Genomic DNA, 23,640 nt, shown 5'->3' with positions numbered 1-23,640 from the left:
GTAGGAGCTATCCGGGAGAAATGATTTTAAATTAGATTTAATACTTACTTCATTTCCTGTCAGACATTTTATGTCATTGGGCAACCCCTAAAATTTTAGTTGGCACATATAGTATTTCTGAGCAGTCGCTGACAACTTAAGCAATGGATAATATACGTCATTTTTGCCTCTAGTATTCTGAGTATGAACATCACTGTTCTTCTCAAGATGTAATGGATTATTTACAACGAATTTAATTAGCGAATACATGTAACGTGACAGCGCAGTTAAAATGCCTAGTTCCTTGAAGAACTACTTACATAACGTCCGTGGGTGTACACCACATATTATTCTTACTGCTCGGTTTTGTGTAATCAATGCTTTCTTTCTATATGGCAATTTAACTCAGAAAATTATTCCGCACGATATTATTGAATGGGTTTCTTCAAAATTTAGAGAGGGCCCGTTCCCAGAGGATCACTTGATAATTCGTTGGAAAATATCATTTAACAACTCCTCTGTTGCTTTCTCTCTAATGAAATTTATTATAACACCTGTATCGCCTGCTAAACACCTCAAGCAAATTAAACGAAAAAAAATATAAAAAGAATATTATTTCATTACTTCGCAGCAGACATGTTTTAATTCGCACTGTCTTTGGATATTCCGATGTTTAGCAGCAATTTTCCTCTTAGTACTAACACCACATTGGGATAGAGACATGCGGAATTCAAGAGACTTACGGCAGTTAATAATCGTTACATGACGCAGAAGTAAAAGAATCTTTTAATAAAAACTAATATTTTCTTCGACAATAATTTTCATATGCTGAATGCAGCATAAATTAATGAGCATCTTGTACTCGGAAAACGAAATGTTCCATGTTAAGGTAAATCAAGTAAATGAAATCAAGCCAACCACTGTTTTTATGCTTGGCGATTGCTTTCACTATTATAGGCAGCGCTGGACAAAAGCTACAAATAAAAAACTTCCATAAGTCTTACTGATCTACGCCCTCGAAAGTAGAGATGAAACAAAGATTGAAATCTGCCCACTTAACAGTCAGCGAATGGGCTTACTGAAACACTGGTTTTGCTGAATATCTATGTGTTCACAAAAAGTTACATGTTTTGTGTGTCCCTGCCGTAAAATATATATAGTATCTGGTCAGAAGTTCCCGGGCAGTTATTAGCGGACTTTAGTATGAGCTGCCTCCACCATTCACTTTTATGACGACTTAAACAAAAAAAAAAAAAAAAAAATGGTTCAAATGGCTCTGAGCACTATGGGACTTAACATCTGTGGTCATCAGTCCCCTAGAACTTAGAACTACTTAAACCTAACTAACCTAAGGACATCACAAACATCCATGCCCTAGGCAGGATTCGAACCTGCGACCGTAGCAGTCGCGCGGTCGCGAACTGAGTGCCTAGAATCGCTAGACCACCGCGGCACGACTTAAACTTTGGTGGTAACACTTTCAATAAGACGTCTGAATGTCTCTGAAGGAATGTCAGCCCACTGCTCCTCGGGAGTCGAAAACAGTGATGTTGGACGCTGGGATCTGGAGCGAAGCCTATGTTCTCACCCATTCCAAATGTGTTCTGTTGGGTTCATCTCGGGACTCTGGGCACGACAGTCCATTTCGTCACAAACGCTGCTTTCTGCCTGAGGAACTCCGTGTCTGAGCTGTTTCTCTAATGTACGCAGTACTCGATACTGTATAGTGTGTTCAGATCCCTCTGCAATCAGCGTTTTCTTAAGTGCGGTAAGGTTACCACATCCTAACCACGAAAAACACCCAATTTCCGTAACACACCATCCTTTTTCCACTTTTGATACTAAACACGATGGCAGGTAACGTTGTCTAGGAGTTCGTCAAATCCAAATTCTATCCGCCGGATTGCCACAGGGTGTAGCGTGATTCATCATTTCAGCCCGCTCGTTTCCAGTCATCAGCTGTCGAGTAGCATCACTCTTCAAAACACGTTCAGCATCACTTGGCATCAGCTACAGAAATGTGTGGTCCATGAGGACCTCGTCGACCACTGTACCTCATTCTTTATAACTCCCTACGTACAATGACTGTACTAGATGCACGTCTGGTAGCAGTCCGGAACTCGCGACTGATTCCTTTCGCTGATTTCATGCGAATTTTAGAACTATCTTCTGCGATACTCGACGCTCCCTGTTCGTATGTACGTGAGATCTGTCTTGCCGTGATTTGCTGTGGTTATTCCTTCTCGTTTACCCTTCACAATCACATTACTAAGAGTCAACTTGGAAAGCTTTGGAGCTGAAATGTCCGTGAAGGATCTGCTACTCAGGTGACGTCCAGTAACTGATCCATGTCTGAAGTCACTGAGCTCTTCCGACCGACCTACTCTGGTGTGGCTGCTTCCTTACTGAAAATACTATACTCCCCGCCTCCTTTTATACCGATCGGTCACTCTCTCGGGACATCTATTGGTCAATTCCCTGTTAGAAAGGGGTGTCCGGATACTTTTGAGTAGTTATTGTATTTTTCACAAGCCGCGAATTTTACCACCGATGCTGTGTACATTATGAGAAGTGTGAGTATCCATTAGCGTGCTGACATTCTGGCAATGTGTCTTTCTTTATTCTTACAGGATACCAACGATGACAGACGATTACAACTTCGTCCCTGCGACGGCCGAGCAGGTGGAGACCATCAGGAAGCAGCTGGGCACGGACGAGCAGGACATCAAAATGACCATCGCGTCTCTGCGAGACTGGCTCAGAAAGCAACCGCATCTGCCCGACGCGATAGGTCAGCCACCTTTCTCATTATTCTAGTTCACTCTTCTGAGATCCCCAGCAACAGATTCCAGTTCTGGTGTTGGTTCTTTAAATTACTGTTGGGCACTTCAGTTTCTAACAGAGCGCTTCTGAGCAATGTAGCTATTAAATTTTCTTTAATTCACGTCTATGGCCACAAACTTTTTTGTCATACCGGTTTCGGTCTATGATGACATCTTCAGATCTGTTTTATAGAAACTTGACCTAATATACTGGAATCATGTTTTATAAAACAGATCTGAAGATGGTCATTATAGACCGAAACCGGTAGTCTGATGACAAAAAAAATTTGACAGTAGACCTGAAGCAAAGGAAAATTCTTCTGTATTCGTGTCACTGTTCAGTTCTCGACCATGACGCATCTTGTGAATGTAGCTATTGTAGTCGGGGCTATTGAGGAAGCACGTGCCTGGAAACCAATAGGTCGCGTGATCGAATACAAGTCGGACTACGGAATATTTGCGTCTGCCTTCAACGTAGCTTTCACCTTCGAGTGATGTGAAGATACGTAGGTCCGCAGCAGTGTTAGTATTGCCAGGGTTGGTTAGGGAACACAGGTAGCCGGAGTGGTGTGGTACTGAAACAGTTGCACCAGGACGTTGACCAACACTGAGTTATTATTATTAGTGTTATTTAGTTACTGCAGTGTACTAGAACATATTCTGAGCGCAAACATAAAGACGTGTATCGAGCAGAATGACTTCCTCAGTGCTAACCCACATGGATCCGAAAACATCAATCATTTGGAATCGAACTCGTGCTTTTCTCACATGAAGTTCTGAAAGTCGTAGGAAAAGGATGCAGCATTTCCTGACTTACTAAAAGCATTTGACTTGGTACCACGCCAAACTTTATTCATAAAATGAGTTATCAAACAAAGTGTGTAATTAGAAATTCGATTTCTTAATAGGGAGTATGCAGAACGCTATACCGAGCCGGAAAACAATATTAATAATAATCAAGTATTTCCTGCAAAAAAACTGTCGGAATATCCAACTGATCACCGACGTTGCTTCTCTACAGCGTAAGTTTCATATACACCTGATAACAGCCAGCACTTGGATGGGTGACCGTGCAAAGAGCACTGTTAGCAAACAGGCTGCCCTCAGGCACTTGTCAGGCAAACTGAGGAGTTACTTGATTGAGAAGTAGGGGCTCCGGTCTCGTAAACAAACATACGGCCGGGAGAGCGGTGTGCTGTCCACATGCCTCTTTATATCTGCATCCAGTGACGCTTGTGTCCTGAGGAAGACACGGCGGCCGGTCGGTACCGTTCGGCTTTCACGGCCTGTTTGGGTGGAGTTCTATTTTTCTTATTTTTACAATGGCCTAAGATAAAGGCCGAAATCTGAATTGAGGGCTTAATAAATTTCTCATTAAGCAACTGCAACGGTTTTTCAGTAACTGAACAACAGCTGCGGAATCAGCATCCTCCAAACATACAAACACTAATAATCATAGAACATGATCGTTTTGGTGGTCTAGGTGTTATGGTGTGGGAGTGCTTAATGTTCCATGGGCATACCGATCTCCAGATCTTTGAGCATGGTAGTCTCACTGGCCAAATTTACTGTGAGATTGTACTCCTTCCCCCCATGCTATTTTTCAGGGGTTCATTCGGCAATGACTTCTTTTTTGTTAATAACAGTGCGCGACCGCGTCGAACAGCGCAGGAGCGAGAGGATATTCGACGAATGGACTGACCTGACCTTTACCCGACTTAAATCACACTGAGCACCCATGGGAGGAGTGTTACAACACCTCCACCTGCACCAATGACCATGCAATAGTTGTCCACCACCCTGATGGAGGTATGGAACCACCTGCACCAATGACCATGCAGTAGTTGTCCACCACCCTGATGGAGGTATGGATCCACCTAAACCAATGACCATGCAGTAGTTGTCCACCACCCTGATGGAGGTATGGATCCACCTGCACCAATGACCATGCAGTAGTTGTCCACCACCCTGATGGAGGTACGGAACTACATGCACCAATGACCATGCAGTAGTTGTCCACGAGCCTGATGGAGGTATGGAATTCCTTATCACAAAAACTTACTAGCTCCATACAGCGCCCAGCCTGGTAACACATTGCAGAGCATGTGTTGCTGATCGCTGCATAACACACGCTGTTAAGTACCATGACCCGCCTTTGCTAACGTCAAAGAAACTATCGTATATCGCGGCTGCTCCAGCGTACTTATTGTCTTTGAATAAAAGTGTCATTTATGTTCTTCTTAATGTGTATTTCTTTCAGTTATCGTCTGCACTATGCTGTAGTAGTTCTTTCTATGTATGTCCCAAGTTTCATCGAACTACACTCCTGGAAGTTGAAATAAGAACACCATGAATTCATTGTCCCAGGAAGGGGAAACTTTATTGACACATTCCTGGGGTCAGATACATCACATGATCACACTGACAGAACCACAGGCACATAGACAGAGGCAACAGAGCATGCACAATGTCGGCACTAGTACAGTGTATATCCAACTTTCGCAGCAATGCAGGCTGCTATTCTCCCATGGAGACGATCGTAGAGATGCTGGATGTAGTCCTGTGGAACGGCTTGCCATGCCATTTCCACCTGGCGCCTCAGTTGGACCAGCGTTCGTGCTGGACGTGCAGACCGCGTGAGACGACGCTTCATCCAGTCCCAAACATGCTCAATGGGTGACAGATCCGGAGATCTTGCTGGCCAGGGTAGTTGACTTACACCTTCTAGAGGACGTTGGGTGGCACGGGATACATGCGGACGTGCATTGTCCTGTTGGAACAGCAAGTTCCCTTGCCGGTCTAGGAATGGTAGAACGATGGGTTCGATGACGGTTTGGATGTACCGTGCACTATTCAGTGTCCCCTCGACGATCACCAGTGGTGTACGGCCAGTGTAGGAGATCGCTCCCCACACCATGATGCCGGGTGTTGGCCCTGTGTGCCTCGGTCGTATGCAGTCCTGATTGTGGCGCTCACCTGCACGGCGCCAAACACGCATACGACCATCATTGGCACCAAGGCAGAAGCGACTCTCATCGCTCAAGACGACACGTCTCCATTCGTCCCTCCATTCACGCCTGTCGCGACACCACTGGAGGCGGGCTGCACGATGTTGGGGCGTGAGCGGAAGACGGCCTAACGGTGTGCGGGACCGTAGCCCAGCTTCATGGAGACGGTTGCGAATGGTCCTCACCGATACCCCAGGAGCAACAGTGTCCCTAATTTGCTGGGAAGTGGCGGTGCGGTCCCCTACGGCACTGCGTAGGATCCTACTGTGGAGACCTCACGCCCCACGTGTTGAGCAATTCGGCGGTACGTCCACCCGGCCTCCCGCATGCCCACTATACGCCCTCGCTCAAAGTCCGTCAACTGCACATACGGTTCACGTCCACGCTGTCGCGGCATGCTACCAGTGTTAAAGACTGCGATGGAGCTCCGTATGCCACGGCAAACTGGCTGACACTGACGGCGGCGGTGCACAAATGCTGCGCAGCTAGCGCCATTCGACGGCCAACACCGCGGTTCCTGGTGTGTCCGCTGTGCCGTGCGTGTGATCATTGCTTGTACAGCCCTCTCGCAGTGTCCGGAGCAAGTATGGTGGGTCTGACACACCGGTATCAATGTGTTCTTTTTTCCATTTCCAGGAGTGTGTGTTGCTTGGAAGTGACACAGAACGAGAAAATTACCTCCGTCCTTAAGTTCTGGCACACTTGTGCAGTAACCTCAGCCTTTTTGCAGATTATACAGTTATCTATAACGAAGTACTATTTGAAAAAAGAAGCGCTGGAAATAACCAGTTGATGAGACTTCAGTGAGGTGCAAACTCACTTTGGATTTCCAGAAATATGAAAATGTGCTGTATACAAATTGCAGAGAGATAGTATCCTACGACTTCCTTATCGGTGAGTGTCAACTGAAATTAGTCAACGGATAGAAATATCCGTATGTAGCAATTTTGTAGCAATATGAAACGAAATTATCACGTAGGCACGATACTAGATAAACCAGGCGGCAGACTCCAGTTTGTCAGAAGGATATTGAGAAAATTCAGTCACTCTACAAAGGAGACTGCTTACCTAAACTAATTGGCACTAACAAGGCGTACTGAATGTAGGCGAAGAACGACAACGCGAATTGTCACAGGTTAGTTTCACTCGTGGAATAACACCACGGAAATTCAAATAAATCTGAAATATCATTAGTAAACTATCTTGAGAGATGATAGTTACAGAATTTCCAGAACCAATATTAAGTGCAGCACAGCGTAGTACGGTAATGAAACATGGACTGTGGAAAAACCGGAACAAAAGACAATCGAAGCCTCAAGATGTGGTGCTACAGAAGAATGTTGAAATTTAGGTGGACTGATAAGATAAGCAATGAGGAGGTTCTCCGCAGAACCGGTGAGGAGAGGAACATGTGGAAGACACTGACAAGAAGAAGTGACAGAACGATAGGACACCTGTTAAACCATCAGGGAACATGGTACTAGAGGGAGCTGAAGAGGGTAAAAACTGTAGTGTAACATGGAGACTGGAATACACCAGCTAATAATTGGGGACGTAGGTTGCAACTGCTACTCTAAGATGAAGGCGTTGGCACAGGAGAGCTATTCGTGCGGGGCGTATCAGACCAGTCAGAAGACTGATGACCTAAAAAAAGTTAGTGGAGTAACTACAGAAATACGCTCCAGGCCGCTACGTATCGCTGCCGTAGGAACCACAGGATTTGACGCAGAGAGAGGAACTGAAACAGTTATTTTTCGTACGCTCAATACGCAACTGGTACAGGGAGACCTCTTGACATGAGATCTCTTGACATATGGTACAGTGCCAAGTGTGCTCTGCCATTCACATCACAGTGTTTTGGAGAGTATGCCTGGACTTACATATATAGAAGTAAGTTCGAGCTGTCGCAGCACCAAATAAACCAAGCTAATCTTAATGGGAGGATAGTTTTTATAAGCACCTTGTGCGTCATGTGAAATTACATCAACAAGACGTCTGCTTCCATTGGCCTGACTGCGAGAGATGGGTTACCTAAAGCACGAGTAGCTGACTTTTGGAAAGATTCCCAGCACTAGCACTGCACTATGGTCCTGAATGTTAGACGGATTTCCATGGTATCAACTAACTGTTCTCAGCAGATCATTGTGTAAATACACTCCTGGAAATTGAAATAAGAACACCGTGAATTCATTGTCCCAGGAAGGGGAAACTTTATTGACACATTCCTGGGGTCAGATACATCACATGATCACACTGACAGAACCACAGGCACATAGACACAGACAACAGAGCATGCACAATGTCGGCACTAGTACAGTGTATATCCACCTTTCGCAGCAATGCAGGCTGCTATTCTCCCATGGAGACGATCGTAGAGATGCTGGATGTAGTCCTGTGGAACGGCTTGCCATGCCATTTCCACCTGGCGCCTCAGTTGGACCAGCGTTCGTGCTGGACGTGCAGACCGCGTGAGACGACGCTTCATCCAGTCCCAAACATGCTCAATGGGGGACAGATCCGGAGATCTTGCTGGCCAGGGTAGTTGACTTACACCTTCTAGAGCACGTTGGGTGGCACGGGATACATGCGGACGTGCATTGTCCTGTTGGAACAGCAAGTTCCCTTGCCGGTCTAGGAATGGTAGAACGATGGGTTCGATGACGGTTTGGATGTACCGTGCACTATTCAGTGTCCCCTCGACGATCACCAGTGGTGTACGGCCAGTGTAGGAGATCGCTCCCCACACCATGTTGCCGGGTGTTGGCCCTGTGTGCCTCGGTCGTATGCAGTCCTGATTGTGGCGCTCACCTGCACGGCGCCAGACACGCATACGACCATCATTGGCACCAAGGCAGAAGCGACTCTCATCGCTGAAGACGACACGTCTCAATTCGTCCCTCCATTCACGCCTGTCGCGACACCACTGGAGGCGGGCTGCACGATGTTGGGGCGTGAGCGGAAGACGGCCTAACGGTGTGCGGGACCGTAGCCCAGCTTCATGGAGACGGTTGCGAATGGTCCTCGCCGATACCCCAGGAGCAACAGTGTCCCTAATTTGCTGGGAAGTGGCGGTGCGGTCCCCTACGGCACTGCGTAGGATCCTACGGTCTTGGCGTGCATCCGTGCGTCGCTGCGGTCCGGTCCCAGGTCGACGGGCACGTGCACCTTCCGCCGACCACTGGCGACAACATCGATGTACTGTGGAGACCTCACGCCCCACGTGTTGAGCAATTCGGCGGTACGTCCACCGGGCCTCCCGCATGCCCACTATACGCCCTCGCTCAAAGTCCGTCAACTGCACATACGGTTCACGTCCACGCTGTCGCGGCATGCTACCAATGTTAAAGACTGCGATGGAGCTCCGTATGCCACGGCAAACTGGCTGACACTGACGGCGGTGGTGCACAAATGCTGCGCAGCTAGCGCCATTCGACGGCCAACACCGCGGTTCCTGGTGTGTCCGCTGTGCCGTGCGTGTGATCATTGCTTGTACAGCCCTCTCGCAGTGTCCGGAGCAAGTATGGTGGGTCTGACACACCGGTGTCAATGTGTTCTTTTTTCCATTTCCAGGAGTGTAGTTGTAACGAGAAGTTCTTCCAGGAGGCAGCCGTTAGCGGGGAAGCGCAGTTAGAAAATGAACGAGCAGCTACTACAGTGAATTTAGTTCCTGGGGTAGAAGACACTTTAACTATAGATACAACAAAGATGGTGGACAGGATTTGGAAGCTGATCAGAACAGCAGGGAAATGGGCCAATTGAGGTTGAGAAGAATACATTATTTGATCAACAGTATTCCGAGTGGTCAGCGCGACAGAATGTCTATCCTAATGACCTGGGTACGATTCCCGGCTGGGTCGGAGATTTTCTCCGCTTAGGGATTGGGTGTTGTGTTGTCCTAATCATCATCATTTCATCCCCATCGACGCGCAAGTCGCCAAGATGGCGTCAAATCTATAGACTTGCACCCGGCGAACGGTCTGCCCGACGGTAGGCCCTAGTCACACGACATTTATTTTAGCCCTATGTAAAGAGGAACTGACCACTAGATGCCACGAGAGGCTGACCTGCCAGAGTAAAAGGAAGTTGAGAATATTGTGTTGTCAGTAGAGGGCCAGTAACAGCAGCATGGGAGGTCAGCAGAGCTCATTGACTTCGAATGTGGTTTAATATTGGATGCCAGGTGAGTAGTAAATTCATCAAGGACAGCTTTCCAAATCGACTGTTGGTGATATGATTGATACGTATAAACGCGGAGGAACAACCACAGGCCTCCCAGACCCCGTATAGTTTCGCCAGAGACTATCATGCATTACAAAATGTTGTTGTAAAAAAATCGCATGAAATGAGCAACTGAATCACTAGCAATTTCCAAAGTGCTATCAGCACTCCAGCTAGCAGAATGACTGTACGTAGCGAATTAAAAATAATAAGGTACAACGGTCGAGCAGCTCCTCATAAGCCACACATTTCAGAATCAATGTTATGTGGCGTTTTTAGTGGTGTAGAGAGCCTCTCTGCTGGACAGTGGATTATTGGAAATGAGTATATCGGAGGGCTGAATTATGCTGTAACCTGCGGCAATCTGATGGCAAATGCTTTGAGAATGATACCTGCCATCAGATTATTGCCATACAACATTCTGGACTGCATGCTGCAGAGGAACAGTTTGGACACGATAATTATGTCAACATGACAATGCAACCAGTCGTGCTGCAGCATCTGTGGGGCAATCGTTTATGGAGAATGACATTCCTGAAATGCACTGGCCTGTGCGGAGTGCCGACCTGAATCCAAGTGAACACCTTGAGTAGGAACGTCGCACTATTGCATCCAACATGAATACCTTCTCCGATTTCGGCTCTTGAGGACGTGTGGGCTGCCATTCCTCCACAGACATTCAGACACCTCACTGAAAGTGTCCTCATTAGCGTTCAAGCCGTCATAAACGCGAAAGGTAGACACAATCCATATTAGCAGTCACTAATATGTGTCCAGTTACATTTGACCAGGTAATGTATGTAAGCTCCGTCCTTTATATTTTGCTGCTCGAATGTCTTCTGTATACGAGAGCAACAAGCAGTCAGTCAAGGAGGGTTTTACAAATATACACTCCTGGAAATTGAAATAAGAACACCGTGAATTCATTGTCCCAGGAAGGGGAAACTTTATTGACACATTCCTGGGGTCAGATACATCACATGATCACACTGACAGAACCACAGGCACATAGACACAGGCAACAGAGCATGCACAATGTCGGCACTAGTACAGTGTATATCCACCTTTCGCAGCAATGCAGGCTGCTATTCTCCCATGGAGACGATCGTAGAGATGCTGGATGTAGTCCTGTGGAACGGTTTGCCATGCCATTTCCACCTGGCGCCTCAGTTGGACCAGCGTTCGAGCTGGACGTGCAGACCGCGTGAGACGACGCTTCATCCAGTCCCAAACATGCTCAATGGGGGACAGATCCGGAGATCTTGCTGGCCAGGGTAGTTGACTTACACCTTCTAGAGCACGTTGGGTGGCACGGGATACATGCGGACGTGCATTGTCCTGTTGGAACAGCAAGTTCCCTTGCCGGTCTAGGAATGGTAGAACGATGGGTTCGATGACGGTTTGGATGTACCGTGCACTATTCAGTGTCCCCTCGACGATCACCAGTGGTGTACGGCCAGTGTAGGAGATCGCTCCCCACACCATGATGCCGGGTGTTGGCCCTGTGTGCCTCGGTCGTATGCAGTCCTGATTGTGGCGCTCACCTGCACGGCGCCAAACACGCATACGACCATCATTGGCACCAAGGCAGAAGCGACTCTCATCGCTGAAGACGACACGTCTCCATTCGTCCCTCCATTCACGCCTGTCGCGACACCACTGGAGGCGGGCTGCACGATGTTGGGGCGTGAGCGGAAGACGGCCTAACGGTGTGCGGAACCGTAGCCCAGCTTCATGGAGACGGTTGCGAATGGTCCTCGCCGATACCCCAGGAGCAACAGTGTCCCTAATTTGCTGGGAAGTGGCGGTGCGGTCCCCTACGGCACTGCGTAGGATCCTACGGTCTTGGCGTGCATCCGTGCGTCGCTGCGGTCCGGTCCCAGGTCGACGGGCACGTGCACCTTCCGCCGACCACTGGCGACATCATCGATGTACTGTGGAGACCTCACGCCCCACGTGTTGAGCAATTAGGCGGTACGTCCACCCGGCCTCCCGCATGCCCACTATACGCCCTCGCTCAAAGTCCGTCAACTGCACATACGGTTCACGTCCACGCTGTCGCGGCATGCTACCAGTGTTAAAGACTGCGATGGAGCTCCGTATGCCACGGCAAACTGGCTGACACTGACGGCGGCGGTGCACAAATTCTGCGCAGCTAGTGCCATTCGACGGCCAACACCGCGGTTCCTGGTGTGTCCGCTGTGCCGTGCGTGTGATCATTGCTTGTACAGCCCTCTCGCAGTGTCCGGAGCAAGTATGGTGGGTCTGACACACCGGTGTCTATGTGTTCTTTTTTCCATTTCCAGGAGTGTAGTAATAAAGCTCTTGAGGACGTGTGGGCTGCCATTCCTCCACAGACATTCAGACACCTCACTGAAAGTGTCCCCATTAGCGTTCAAGCCGTCATAAACGCGAAAGGTGGACACAATCCATATTAGCAGTCACTGATATGTGTCCAGTTACCTTTGACCAGATAATGTATGTAAGCTCCGTCCTTTATATTTTGCTGCTCGAATGTCTTCTGTATACGAGAGCAACAAGCAGTCAGTCAAGGAGGGTTTTACAAATATATATTAATTACAGTAATTTATTTACCTCGTTTACCAAATGTGCCCCACTGCAAAACAACTGTTCCAGTTGAAACAACAACAAGTTTTACACGTTATCATACTGTCGAATCAGTCTTGAGTCATATTTAAAAATTAAATAGTAATAAAGCATCATAATGGAAAAGGATCATTGGATGAGAGCTAACACGAAACTGTAGTGCCAAATTAAAGACAAGGCAGAAGCATTAAGAAAACCATTGTGAAGTGGTCTGAAGAAAGAGGAAAGCTGAAAGAATAATGAAGAAAAGAAAAGAGGAAATGAGAGGGAATTGAACCTGCCGATTGTTCCTTGGGTGGCCAAACCAGAAGGGTAAAAAGCAGTACTATATTTTACTTCATTGAAACGAAAAATAAAAAGCAGATTACAGTGTTTCAAGCATGTGGAGCTCTAAACATACGACATACACTCAAAAACAAAATTTTAAAAAGGCTAAAAATACGACGCAACACGAAAGTGTCATCGGAATGGGTAGATGTGATGCATATGCACAGACAAATTATTACAGATTCAGAAAAGTCGGATGATTTATTCAAGAGAAAGAGCTTCACAAATTGAGCCAATCAATAACGTGTCGATCCACCTCATGCCCTTACAGAAACAATTATCCGACTTGGCATTGACTGACAGAGTTGTTGCACGTCCTTGTGAGGTATATCTTGCCAAATTATGGTCAACTGGCGCGTTAGCTCGTCCAAATCCCGAGTTGATTACACGACCCTGCCAATAATGCTCCAAACGCTCTCAATTGGGGAGATCTGACTACCTTTCTGGCTGTGGCGGGGTTTGCTAAGCGTGAAGATAAGCAGTAGAAACTCTCGTCGTGTGAGGGCGGGCATTATCTTGCTGAAATGTAAGCCCAGGACGGCATTTCACGAAGGGCAAAGGAACGGGGTGTAGCATATCGTCTGCGTATCGCTGTGCTATAAGGGTGCCGCGAATGTCAACCAAAATGGTCTTGCTATTACAAGTAATGCCACCACAGACCAGCACTCCTGGTTGGCAGGTTGCATCGTGGGCAACAGCCAGGTAGGGGATGGTATCACACTTCCCTCTGGGGCGTCTCTGGTGCGTATAGACGCATCATTGGCCTGGTCTCTCATTGACTCGAGAAGAATTGTCTTCAGTGACAAGTTCCACTTTAAAAAGACCCACAGTTACCGGAATAAACTTAATTAAATTTCTAACTGACGCCCATCACCAATGTCAGAATGTATTGTGACCGCCACAGGCACACACACACGCTTATATTCGTTGCAGCGTGAAAGTAAACAGCTTCAGAATGCCAACTTGATAAATTTGATGTCACGCCTTGAAGTACATGCTCTGTCTGTTCATGAAGATTGCTGTCTGGAGGCTGGTACGAAAGTGTGTGCCTTCCCATTGCATCCCGGACTTGCTGTATGGGAGACAAATCAGCGGACCAGGCAGACCAGCCAAAGGTTCATACATTCCTGAGAGCGCACATGATGTGAACTGTGCCATTTAGTAGCCAAATCATGAAGGCTATGTCAACATGGTTTACCATCTTGCCACATGATGGTGAACGTTCAGCCTCCTTCAACAATTGCCAAACCAATCTTGTTATCGTATCCTAGAGATCTCCACACCCTGCGTCCGGAAGTTGCGGAGGTATAGATTTTAGGAAACGCTGCTTCCTGTGACATGTCACCAGATTACCTACGGACACTTTGTCTTTGGTACAACTACAAACAGAACTAAACACCACAGAATGTCATTAGATGTCCCAGTTGACTCTGGTTCTACAGCATGAAAGTCTCTGTTGTTTATAGTATGCTGCCAGCGCTAAAAAACGGACGGTGACTCAAAATTTAAATCCCAGTTCTATTTACGTGTTCCCAACAGAACATGGTGATCCCCTGCCATGTGGAACTCGTGTGCTCTTCACGTCACACTGTTGTCCTGAGTCCATCTCGTCACCACTCATAGTTCTGCAGTCACTGCACTGCTGACAACTGTGTACGCCATCTGCTAGTATGATGCTCCCATGTCCCTCATGCCAATGATTCGATTTTTCCTAATGTCCGAAAGATGGCAATAAGCTCGCTGTACAAGTCTTCTGAGTATGCCGTGTTGCGATCTCTCCTGAAAACATACAGTAACGTGGGATACACGTAGTGTCCATGACGTACTCACACCATTATTCGTCATTAGCAACGATTGATCTCTGCACCGAAAATATTGAAAGACAGCTCGTTATAGGATGATACTTTAATTAACATACTCCACAGGCATGGAACTGCTGATGTATGTCTGCTGATGTACGTGTTTGGTAGCACCCCGTAAAGGTTTTGGTGGAGTAACACTTTCCATTTTTTCCAGTACAGGGTGGGAAGAAATCAAAACTTTTGAGATTACTATTGGCTTACTGCAGATGGCGTAAACGTCGATTTATCGCCTCTCCTCTTACGGTAAGCAATGGATGAGGAACGACAGAGCACTAGAGTGTATAGTTGTAGTGTGAAAAACAATTAGTGCACCCTCTGCAACGGTGTTACATTTAACTTACATACGGCTGCATGGGCCAAGGTCAGCCATACCCAATGCTTGCTGCAGCAACAGTCCGTGTATTTCGCTGCGTCAGTAGTGTCCATATCTTGAGCTCTATCCAGACAGACGTATCTTCTGCATCAGGCACGTGTAGAAAAAGCAGAGCTCAACGCCTGTGGGTATTATTCGCGAGCAACGCAACATACGAGGTGTCTGAGGAAACTAATGAAGTCTGGAACCGCGAGACCGCTATGGTCGCAGGTTCGAATCCTGCCTCGGGCATGGATGTGTGTGATGTCCTTAGGTTAGTTAGGTTTAAGTAGTTCTAAGTTCTAGGGGACTGATGACCTCAGAAGTTGAGTCCCATAGTGCTCAGAGCCATTTGAGCCAAAACTAATGAAACTGATCTTTTATCTACCAAAATATTTGTTTTCAAAAATCAGTATTGTCCCCTACAAAGTACCTACCTCCCTTCGGCAACTATGTGCGGGAGAAGTTGTTGTTTCCAGTATTGGTAGCAGTGCGGAAGAGCTTCAACTCGTAAGGCCTTTAACGTCACACTCTTTTGCAAGTTCTCTGGCACCCAAAATGACGCCCTTTTAGGACATTTTGCTATTTTGGGAAAATAAAAATGTCACAAGAACACAGGTCAGGTTGAACAGGGGGACTGTGGAACAACAGGAATGCCTTTTGAGGTCAAACTTTCTGTGATGGAAGTGGCCATGTGATATTGCGCTTTTTCATGGCGCAGCGTTCAGATCCCTGCATTATCCAGTCCCACTCGATTCTCCCTTTCCTGAGTCCTTCTAGGAGTTCTTTGTAAAATATTTGGTTGACAGTTTGTCCTGGAGGAACAAATTCCTTATTCAAGATACCTCTACTCTCAAACTGTCGTTCTTTTGATTTCTGATTTGTTCACTAGAGCTTTGTTAGGTCGAAGAGATGTCTCAGTGTGCCACTCCTCAGGTTGCCACTTCGTTGCAAGATCGTACTCAGAAATACAGCAACCGTCATCTGTGATCACACGACTGAACCAAAGTACTCGTAGATCAACGCACACGTTTGTTCGATTGTCCATCTGCTGAGCTGTGAGGTTTTTTCGGCACCATTTTGGCACAAACCTTTCGCATGTATGGTGGACTTGTTTAAGTTTAACAGGTCATCCATCATCCTTAGTGTTATACGTTGGCCTCATCTCACGAGAGCACGCACTCGTTCGACATTTTCATCAGTTTTTGAAGTTTTTGAAGGTTTCCGTGAACAAGTTTCACCTTAAATGTGTCCTGGCTGTGCAAAAATGATTTGCGCCAGGGAGAAACTTGTGTTCCCCCTCAGACCTGTTTCAATTTTTAGAAGGTCACACTCTCGGATTCCCCAAACTTTACACAAAAGGTGAAGGCATAACTTTACTCTAAATTCCGCTGTTCCAGTTTCATAACACACAACAAAAACACAACTTCACTGATGGCGCTCTCAAAAATCATGTGCTGGCTGTACGGAGCTACAACTTAGACTGAGGGTCTGAAAGCAATGAATACACTGCCTACACAAGTGGAACATCACAGCATTGCCAGATACCTTGCAGTCTTGCTAATCTCATTACTTTTCTCACACACCTCGTAGACACTGCAGACAGACTTTGACTACAGTATCTGTCTTCAGGTTGAAGCTATTAATGGAATTATGTTTTCTGCGGTGACTGGCTAACCCTCTGTAATAAATATTATTTCCATTGGTTACAGATGACGCCCACATCGAAAGGATGTACATTCACTGCAAGTGTAGCACAGAGAAGGTTAAGAAAGGGTTGGATGCCTACTTCTCAATGAGGAACAGGTATCCAGAGATCCTGATGAATCGCGACCCTTTGGGGCCTGACATTAAACACACCATGAAACACATGTAAGTACCGACGAAATCCATATCTCTTTTCAAAAGCATGAAAATTCTTTTACCATCGAATATTTATTATTGTGGTGATAGATTTTAAAATCCGTCTTTGCAGCGACTGAAAATGTTTGTTTATTTTACCATTTTTTGAGTTATCAGTCTTCTGACTGGTTTGATGCATCCTGCCACGAAATTCTCTCCTGTGCCAATCTCTTCATCTCCGAGTAACACTTGCTACCTACGTCCTCAGTGATCTGCTGCATGTATTCCATCTCACTTTTTGCCCTCTACAGCTCCATCTGGTAGCACGTAAGTCATCCCTGATGTATTAACAGATGTCCTACATACATACGTACATGTCCTACATACTTACATACATACTTCAAGAGATATGACGTCAGAAACAGTGAGTTGCGTGAAAAACTAAGTTTTGCGGGAAAGTAACGCGGAATACCCAGTGTTTCAGAATGATAGAACTTACGAGGGGGCCGCGCGTATTCGTCATCACTGATTTCGTCCAAATTTATGGTAGGCCCAAGGTTATCCAGAAATGTAGGTGTTGGACCCCAGATGGGAAAGTATTTAGAAAAAAAGTAGCATCTAAAGCGCGGGTCGGACGAATCATGAACCATTTACGTCATCGTGGCTTCCAGAGAGCGGTTCTCTCTGCAGAAACAGTAGAGAATGTTTTCCGAGGGTCGTGGGGTCTAGACCAGACTTTGTTAGATCATTACCCCTGAGTGCAATCAGACATTAGCTAGTCCCCTCGCTCTCGCCCCCCTCCCCCTCTATCTGTTTCCCTGCTCCACCCCCACATGATCACCAACCTATTACTTATATTTTTTTTCTGCTGGTTTGATGCGGCCCGCCACGAATTCCCCTCTACATCTCAGAGTAGCAACCTATGTCCTCAATTATTTGCTGGATACATTCCAATCTCTGTCTTCCTTTACAGTTTTTTGCCCTCTACAGCTCCCTCTAGTACCATGGAAGTCATTCCCTCATGTCTTAAAAGATGTCCTATCATACTTTCCCTTCTCCTTACCAGTGTTTTCCACATGTTCCTTTCCTCTCTGATTCTGCGCAGAACCTCCTCATTCCTTACTTTATCAGTCCACCTAATTTTCAACATTCGTCTGTAGCATCACATTTGAAATGCTTATTTTCTCTTCCGTTCTGGTTTTCCCACAGTCCATGTTTCACTAACATACAATGCATTACTCCAGACGTACATTCTCAGAAATTTCTTCCTCAAATTAAGGCCGGTATTTGATATTAGTAGACTTCCCTGGGCCAGGAATGCCCTTTCGCCATTGATAGTCCGCTTTGGATCTCCTCCTTGCTCCGCCCATTATTGGTTATTTTACTGCCTAGGTAGCATAACTACTTAACTTCATCTACTTCGTGACCCTCAATCCTGATGTTAAGTTTCTCGCTGTTCTCATTTACTCTACTTCTAATTATTTTCGTCTTTCTTCGATTTACTCTCAATCCATATTTTGTACTGATTAGACTGTCCATTCCATTCAGCATATTATGTAATTATTTTTCACTTTCACTCAGGGTAGCAATGTCATCAGCGAATCGGATCACTGATACTTTTTCACCTTGAATTTTAATTCCACTCCTGAACCGTTCTTTTATTATTTCTTTGATGTAAGAATTGAAGTTTAGGGGCGAAAGACTACATCCCTGTTTTACACCCTATTTAATCCGAGCATTTCATTCTCGGTCGTCCACTCTTATTATTCCGTCTTGGTTCTTGTACATATTGTATATTACTCGTCTCTCCCTATAGCTTGCCCCTATTTTCCACAGAATTTTGAACACCTTGCACCTTTTTACATTGTCGAATGCTTTTTCCAGGTAGAGATATCCTATGAACGTGTCTTGCCTTTTCTGTAGTGATGCTTCCATTATCAACCGCAACTTCAGAATTGAATCTCTGTTGCCTCTTTACCTTTCCTAAAGCCAAACTAATCGTCATCTAACACATCCTCAGTTTTCTTTTCCACGCTTCTGTATATTAGTCTTGTCAGAAACTTGGATGCACAAGCGGTTAAGTTGATTCTGCGATATTCTGGGTTTTTACCATTCAAGCTTCATAATGTTGAATTAAAATATCTCGGACATTATCCATCTTAATAAGGAATATGTAGCCAGTAATGATTACATTAATATGCTGGGTACACACTATAATAATGAGATAAATATGATCTTGTGAAGAAGGCACTGGGCAACTGAAACAGCATGGAAATAAAAATTCTTTTATGCAGCTAGGGGCTGATATTTTTTTTTAACAAAAAAATTTAAAATATCGCCAGTGGTAGCATTTTTGTCAGATTTCCGCTTACATGTGGACGTGTCTTCTGCTACCACATTTTCTAGGTATATCTTCGTTTGGCAAGGACTTTTATGGACTACCTTCGCGTCGGTTTGTTTACCTAAACGTTTACCTAGTTTGCAAACATTAGCGCTCCTATTGTTTGTCGTGTTTCACACAAAAAAGTAAGTATTGCTACAAATGAACATGAAGCTAGACCAACAACATACCTGACAAACGTAGGAATATCGCTCTCTAAAGGCTGCCTCCCATTTCATCTGACTTTATGGCTAAATGTAGAAGGTGAGGCAGCTAATATCGGCCACCCTAGGTACATTCAGAATGAATAAACATATCGAAGTGCGGTTTTCGGAATGTTATAACGACTAGTATGTCAAATTTCCTGATGTTTCCAAGTAATTTTTTTCGTCTACGGTCGTCGAATTACGACACCGACTTTTTTCATTCTTTCTAATGAAAGTATATACCCTTTATTGGTATTTTAAAGAAGCTTCTAAGAGAATTTCAACCACATTACATGTATGGGACTTGACCAAACTGTACCAAGATAACAGCGCCACAAATCACTGTCCCGCCATGAAGAGGAGAGGTTCCAGAAACGCTTGCCGCACAGTACACACGTAACTCAGGTACGGATAATATGTTTATATAACGGCTAACCAGTTGTTCGAAATGTTGACCTTGAGCACTGCTACACGCTGTAAAGTTGTTCTGAAGAAACAATATTGCACACTGAATTTCATATCAAGTTGACGGCAGCAGAAGCCCTTAGTATAATGCATTTCATGCCTTCGGGAGCCATCAATTTTTCCTAGTAAGCCTCCTGTTTTAATTTCCAATCCAGGTAAAAGTCTGATAAGTGTGTAGGCCATTTTCGGTTTCCTGCACGCCCGTTGCAATCCTCTCCAAATGATCTCTTTAGAGAGTCTGTCATTACGTGTGTAGAATGGTAGAATGGGAGGGACATCCGTCATGATGGTATCACGCCGAGATATTTGAGCGCATGTAGATTTCATGAATAAATCTGGAAACAATAATACATAAATAACACGTACCAAACTCTGATAGAACAAGAGCGTTGTTTTCATCCACTTCTTTCAGTCAGCGTGGATTTTCAGCCGATAATTAGTACATATTGCGAAGATCACTTGTCCATGGTTTGAAAACGATGCTTCTTCCTCAAACAACACTTTCGTAGCTAACATCTGAAGAACAATAATCAATTTTGGAAGTCATTGACTTGAAACTGTACATGCAGCGAAATGTGCAGAGAATGAAATGAGACGGAATGTAGTATTCGCAGAATGATCATTTGATTGGTCCCTCTTGTACTTCTGAGATGCCTCTTAGTGACACTTGCATTGTGTCGTACTGCTGCTAAAATAATAGTTTCATTTCCTTCACCAGTTGCTCTTCTTTTTCCCTGGTATATTGTATTCTCCGCACTTTCAGTTCCTAGAACTATTTCCTAATGTTTCCAAAGTGAGATCGTGAGTGTTTGCCACGATCTGGATACCATTCAGCATACAACCGAACCGCTGGTATAATAGTTTGGTGGCATTCGCCATGGATGATATTCACTTTTACGACTGCCGTATACATTGCGAATGCCTCAATAGCTTTATGACCAAGTTATCTGATTGCTACAACAGTAGAACACCGACTGACGGACTTGAAGGGCACAGGTAAACATTGGTACAATACCTAAGTTACGTGTTTGTTAACATTTGGTATAACAGGGCAGACGTTATTGGAACCTTTTTTCTTGACAAAGGGACAGTAGTTTGCGGCGCTGTTCTATTCATACTACTTCATCAAGTCCCAAACATGTTATGCTGTTGAAATTATCTTAGAAGCTTCTTTAAAATGTCACAGAAAAAATACAAACTCGGTGCGTAATTCGGCATCTATAAACGATATAAATTACTTTCGAACGTCAAAAAATTTGTCATATTGTCCGCTATAACTGGACGAAAACCTCACCCTGGTATATTTATTCATTCTGGATATATTACAGAAGAGGCGGGGGGGGGGGGGGGGGGTCGATCTGTAGTAGATGTCTCGCCCTGTATACAAAAATTGACTTTCTGCAGCTCTCTTACTGGTTTGTTGACTTCCCCTCTCTCTTATTCTTCAACACTTACTAGCTGCAGGTTTCGTTCCCAATGCTACCTCTGCCACCGAGACAAGAACTTTCAGGTAAACTTTTATTTATCTGGATATAGTGGAAGAATGTTACAGTTAGGGTAGCAAATCCGGTAGACTCCATCAGTAGCATCCCACCATTTAATCTCGTAATCTGTTTGACGTAACTGTGTTGAGACTAACTTGCCTAACCTTCGTTTAATGCGGATCTCTTCAGCTGCCACCTCAGTGGCGAACCGCCTATAAACAGCAAAAAACCGGCAACAGTTAGCTTTCACAACGCTTTCGCAGTACCGGGGTTACTCGGCGGCGTTGGCGGAATGCTAGCACGCAGCTAACTACACTCCTGGAAATTGAAATAAGAACACCGTGAATTCATTGTCCCAGGAAGGGGAAACTTTATTGACACATTCCAGGGGTCAGATACAACACATGATCACACTGACAGAACCACAGGCACATAGACACAAGCAACAGAGCATGCACAATGACGGCACTAGTACAGTGTATATCCACCTTTCGCAGCAATGCAGGCTGCTATTCTCCCATGGAGACGATCGTAGAGATGCTGGATGTAGTCCTGTGGAACGGCTTGCCATGCCATTTCCACCTGGCGCCTCAGTTGGACCAGCGTTCGTGCTGGACGTGCAGACCGCGTGAGACGACACTTCATCCAGTCCCAAACATGCTCAATGGGGGACAGATCCGGAGATCTTGCTGGCCAGGGTAGTAGACTTACACCTTCTAGAGCATGTTGGGTGGCACGGGATACATGCGGCCGTGCATTGTCCTGTTGGAACAGCAAGTTCCCTTGCCGGTCTAGGAATGGTAGAACGATGGGTTCGATGACGGTTTGGATGTACCGTGCACTATTCAGTGTCCCCTCGACGATCACCAGTGGTGTACGGCCAGTGTAGGAGATCGCTCCCCACACCATGATGCCGGGTGTTGGCCCTGTGTGCCTCGGTCGTATGCAGTCCTGATTGTGGCGCTCACCTGCACGGCGCCAAACACGCATACGACCATCATTGGCACCAAGGCAGAAGCGACTCTCATCGCTGAAGACGACACGTCTCCATTCGTCCCTCCATTCACGCCTGTCGCAACACCACTGGAGGCAGGCTGCACGATGTTGGGGCGTGAGCGGAAGACGGCCTAACGGTGTGCGGGACCGTAGCCCAGCTTCATGGAGACGGTTGCAAATGGTCCTCGCCGATACCCCAGGAGCAACAGTGTCCCTAATTTGCTGGGAAGTGGCGGTGCGGTCCCCTACGGCACTACGTAGGATCCTACGGTCTAGGTGTGCATCCGTGCGTCGCTGCGGTCCGGTCCCAGGTCGACGGGCACGTGCACCTTCCGCCGACCACTGGCGACAACATCGATGTACTGTGGAGACCTCACGCCCCACGTGTTGAGCAATTCGGCGGTACGTCCACCCGGCCTCCCGCATGCCCACTATACGCCGTCGCTCAAAGTCCGTCTACTGCACATACGGTTCACGTCCACGCTGTCGCGGCGTGCTACCAGTGTTAAAGACTGCGATGGAGCTCCGTATGCCACGGCAAACTGGCTGACACTGACGGCGGCGGTGCACAAATGGTGCGCAGCTAGCGCCATTCGACGGCCAACACCACGGTTCCTGGTGTGTCCGCTGTGCCGTGCGTGTGATCATTGCTTGTACAGCCCTCTCGCAGTGTCCGGAGCAAGTATGGTGGGTCTGACACACCGGTGTCAATGTGTTCTTTTTTCCATTTCCAGGAGTGTAGTTAAAGTAGCCCAGTTCAGGGCTGTTTACTCTATCGCCGCTCTCTAACGAAGCACCGGTTCCGTGAAGCGGGAGCGCTGATATATACTGGTGTCATAACGACAAAGTGACTGGTAGTCAGTTGTGTACAGGACAGTTACCACAGCAACAACCAACCAGAGCGCGAGTCTGGTCGCACAGTTGTCACATCGCTCTGGTACGACAGCTCCTAGTCGCCGGTTTGCTGCGGGCCACAATGGTGGCCTTTTAACAAAATTGTTGTGATTCGTTCTTTCACGCTGCAGGTTACGTCACAGAAACAACTACCAGACACTAATCTGATGACGTATCTCTTCAACGAATTTTATTGTT

At 46.2% G+C, this 23,640-nt stretch overlaps 1 protein-coding gene across 1 annotated transcript in view; it reads left to right on the top strand.

Moving 5' to 3' along the window:
• The window catches only part of LOC126191558 (retinol-binding protein pinta-like), a 101,543-nt gene that overhangs the window by 38,063 nt on the left and 39,840 nt on the right, over positions 1 to 23,640 (top strand). Inside the window, exons 2-3 of the mRNA XM_049932471.1 lie at positions 2,610 to 2,770; positions 16,888 to 17,047. Of these exons, the coding sequence (XP_049788428.1) occupies positions 2,620 to 2,770; positions 16,888 to 17,047 (311 nt within the window). The 5' untranslated portion in view covers positions 2,610 to 2,619. The remainder of the gene's footprint in view (positions 1 to 2,609; positions 2,771 to 16,887; positions 17,048 to 23,640) is intronic.

The sequence above is a fragment of the Schistocerca cancellata genome, chromosome 6 (genome assembly GCF_023864275.1).
Source record: "Schistocerca cancellata isolate TAMUIC-IGC-003103 chromosome 6, iqSchCanc2.1, whole genome shotgun sequence".
In the NCBI taxonomy this organism is placed as follows: Eukaryota; Metazoa; Arthropoda; class Insecta; order Orthoptera; family Acrididae; genus Schistocerca; species Schistocerca cancellata.
Note: the sequence above shows the minus strand (reverse complement) of the source record. Positions and strands in the feature narration are given on the sequence as shown.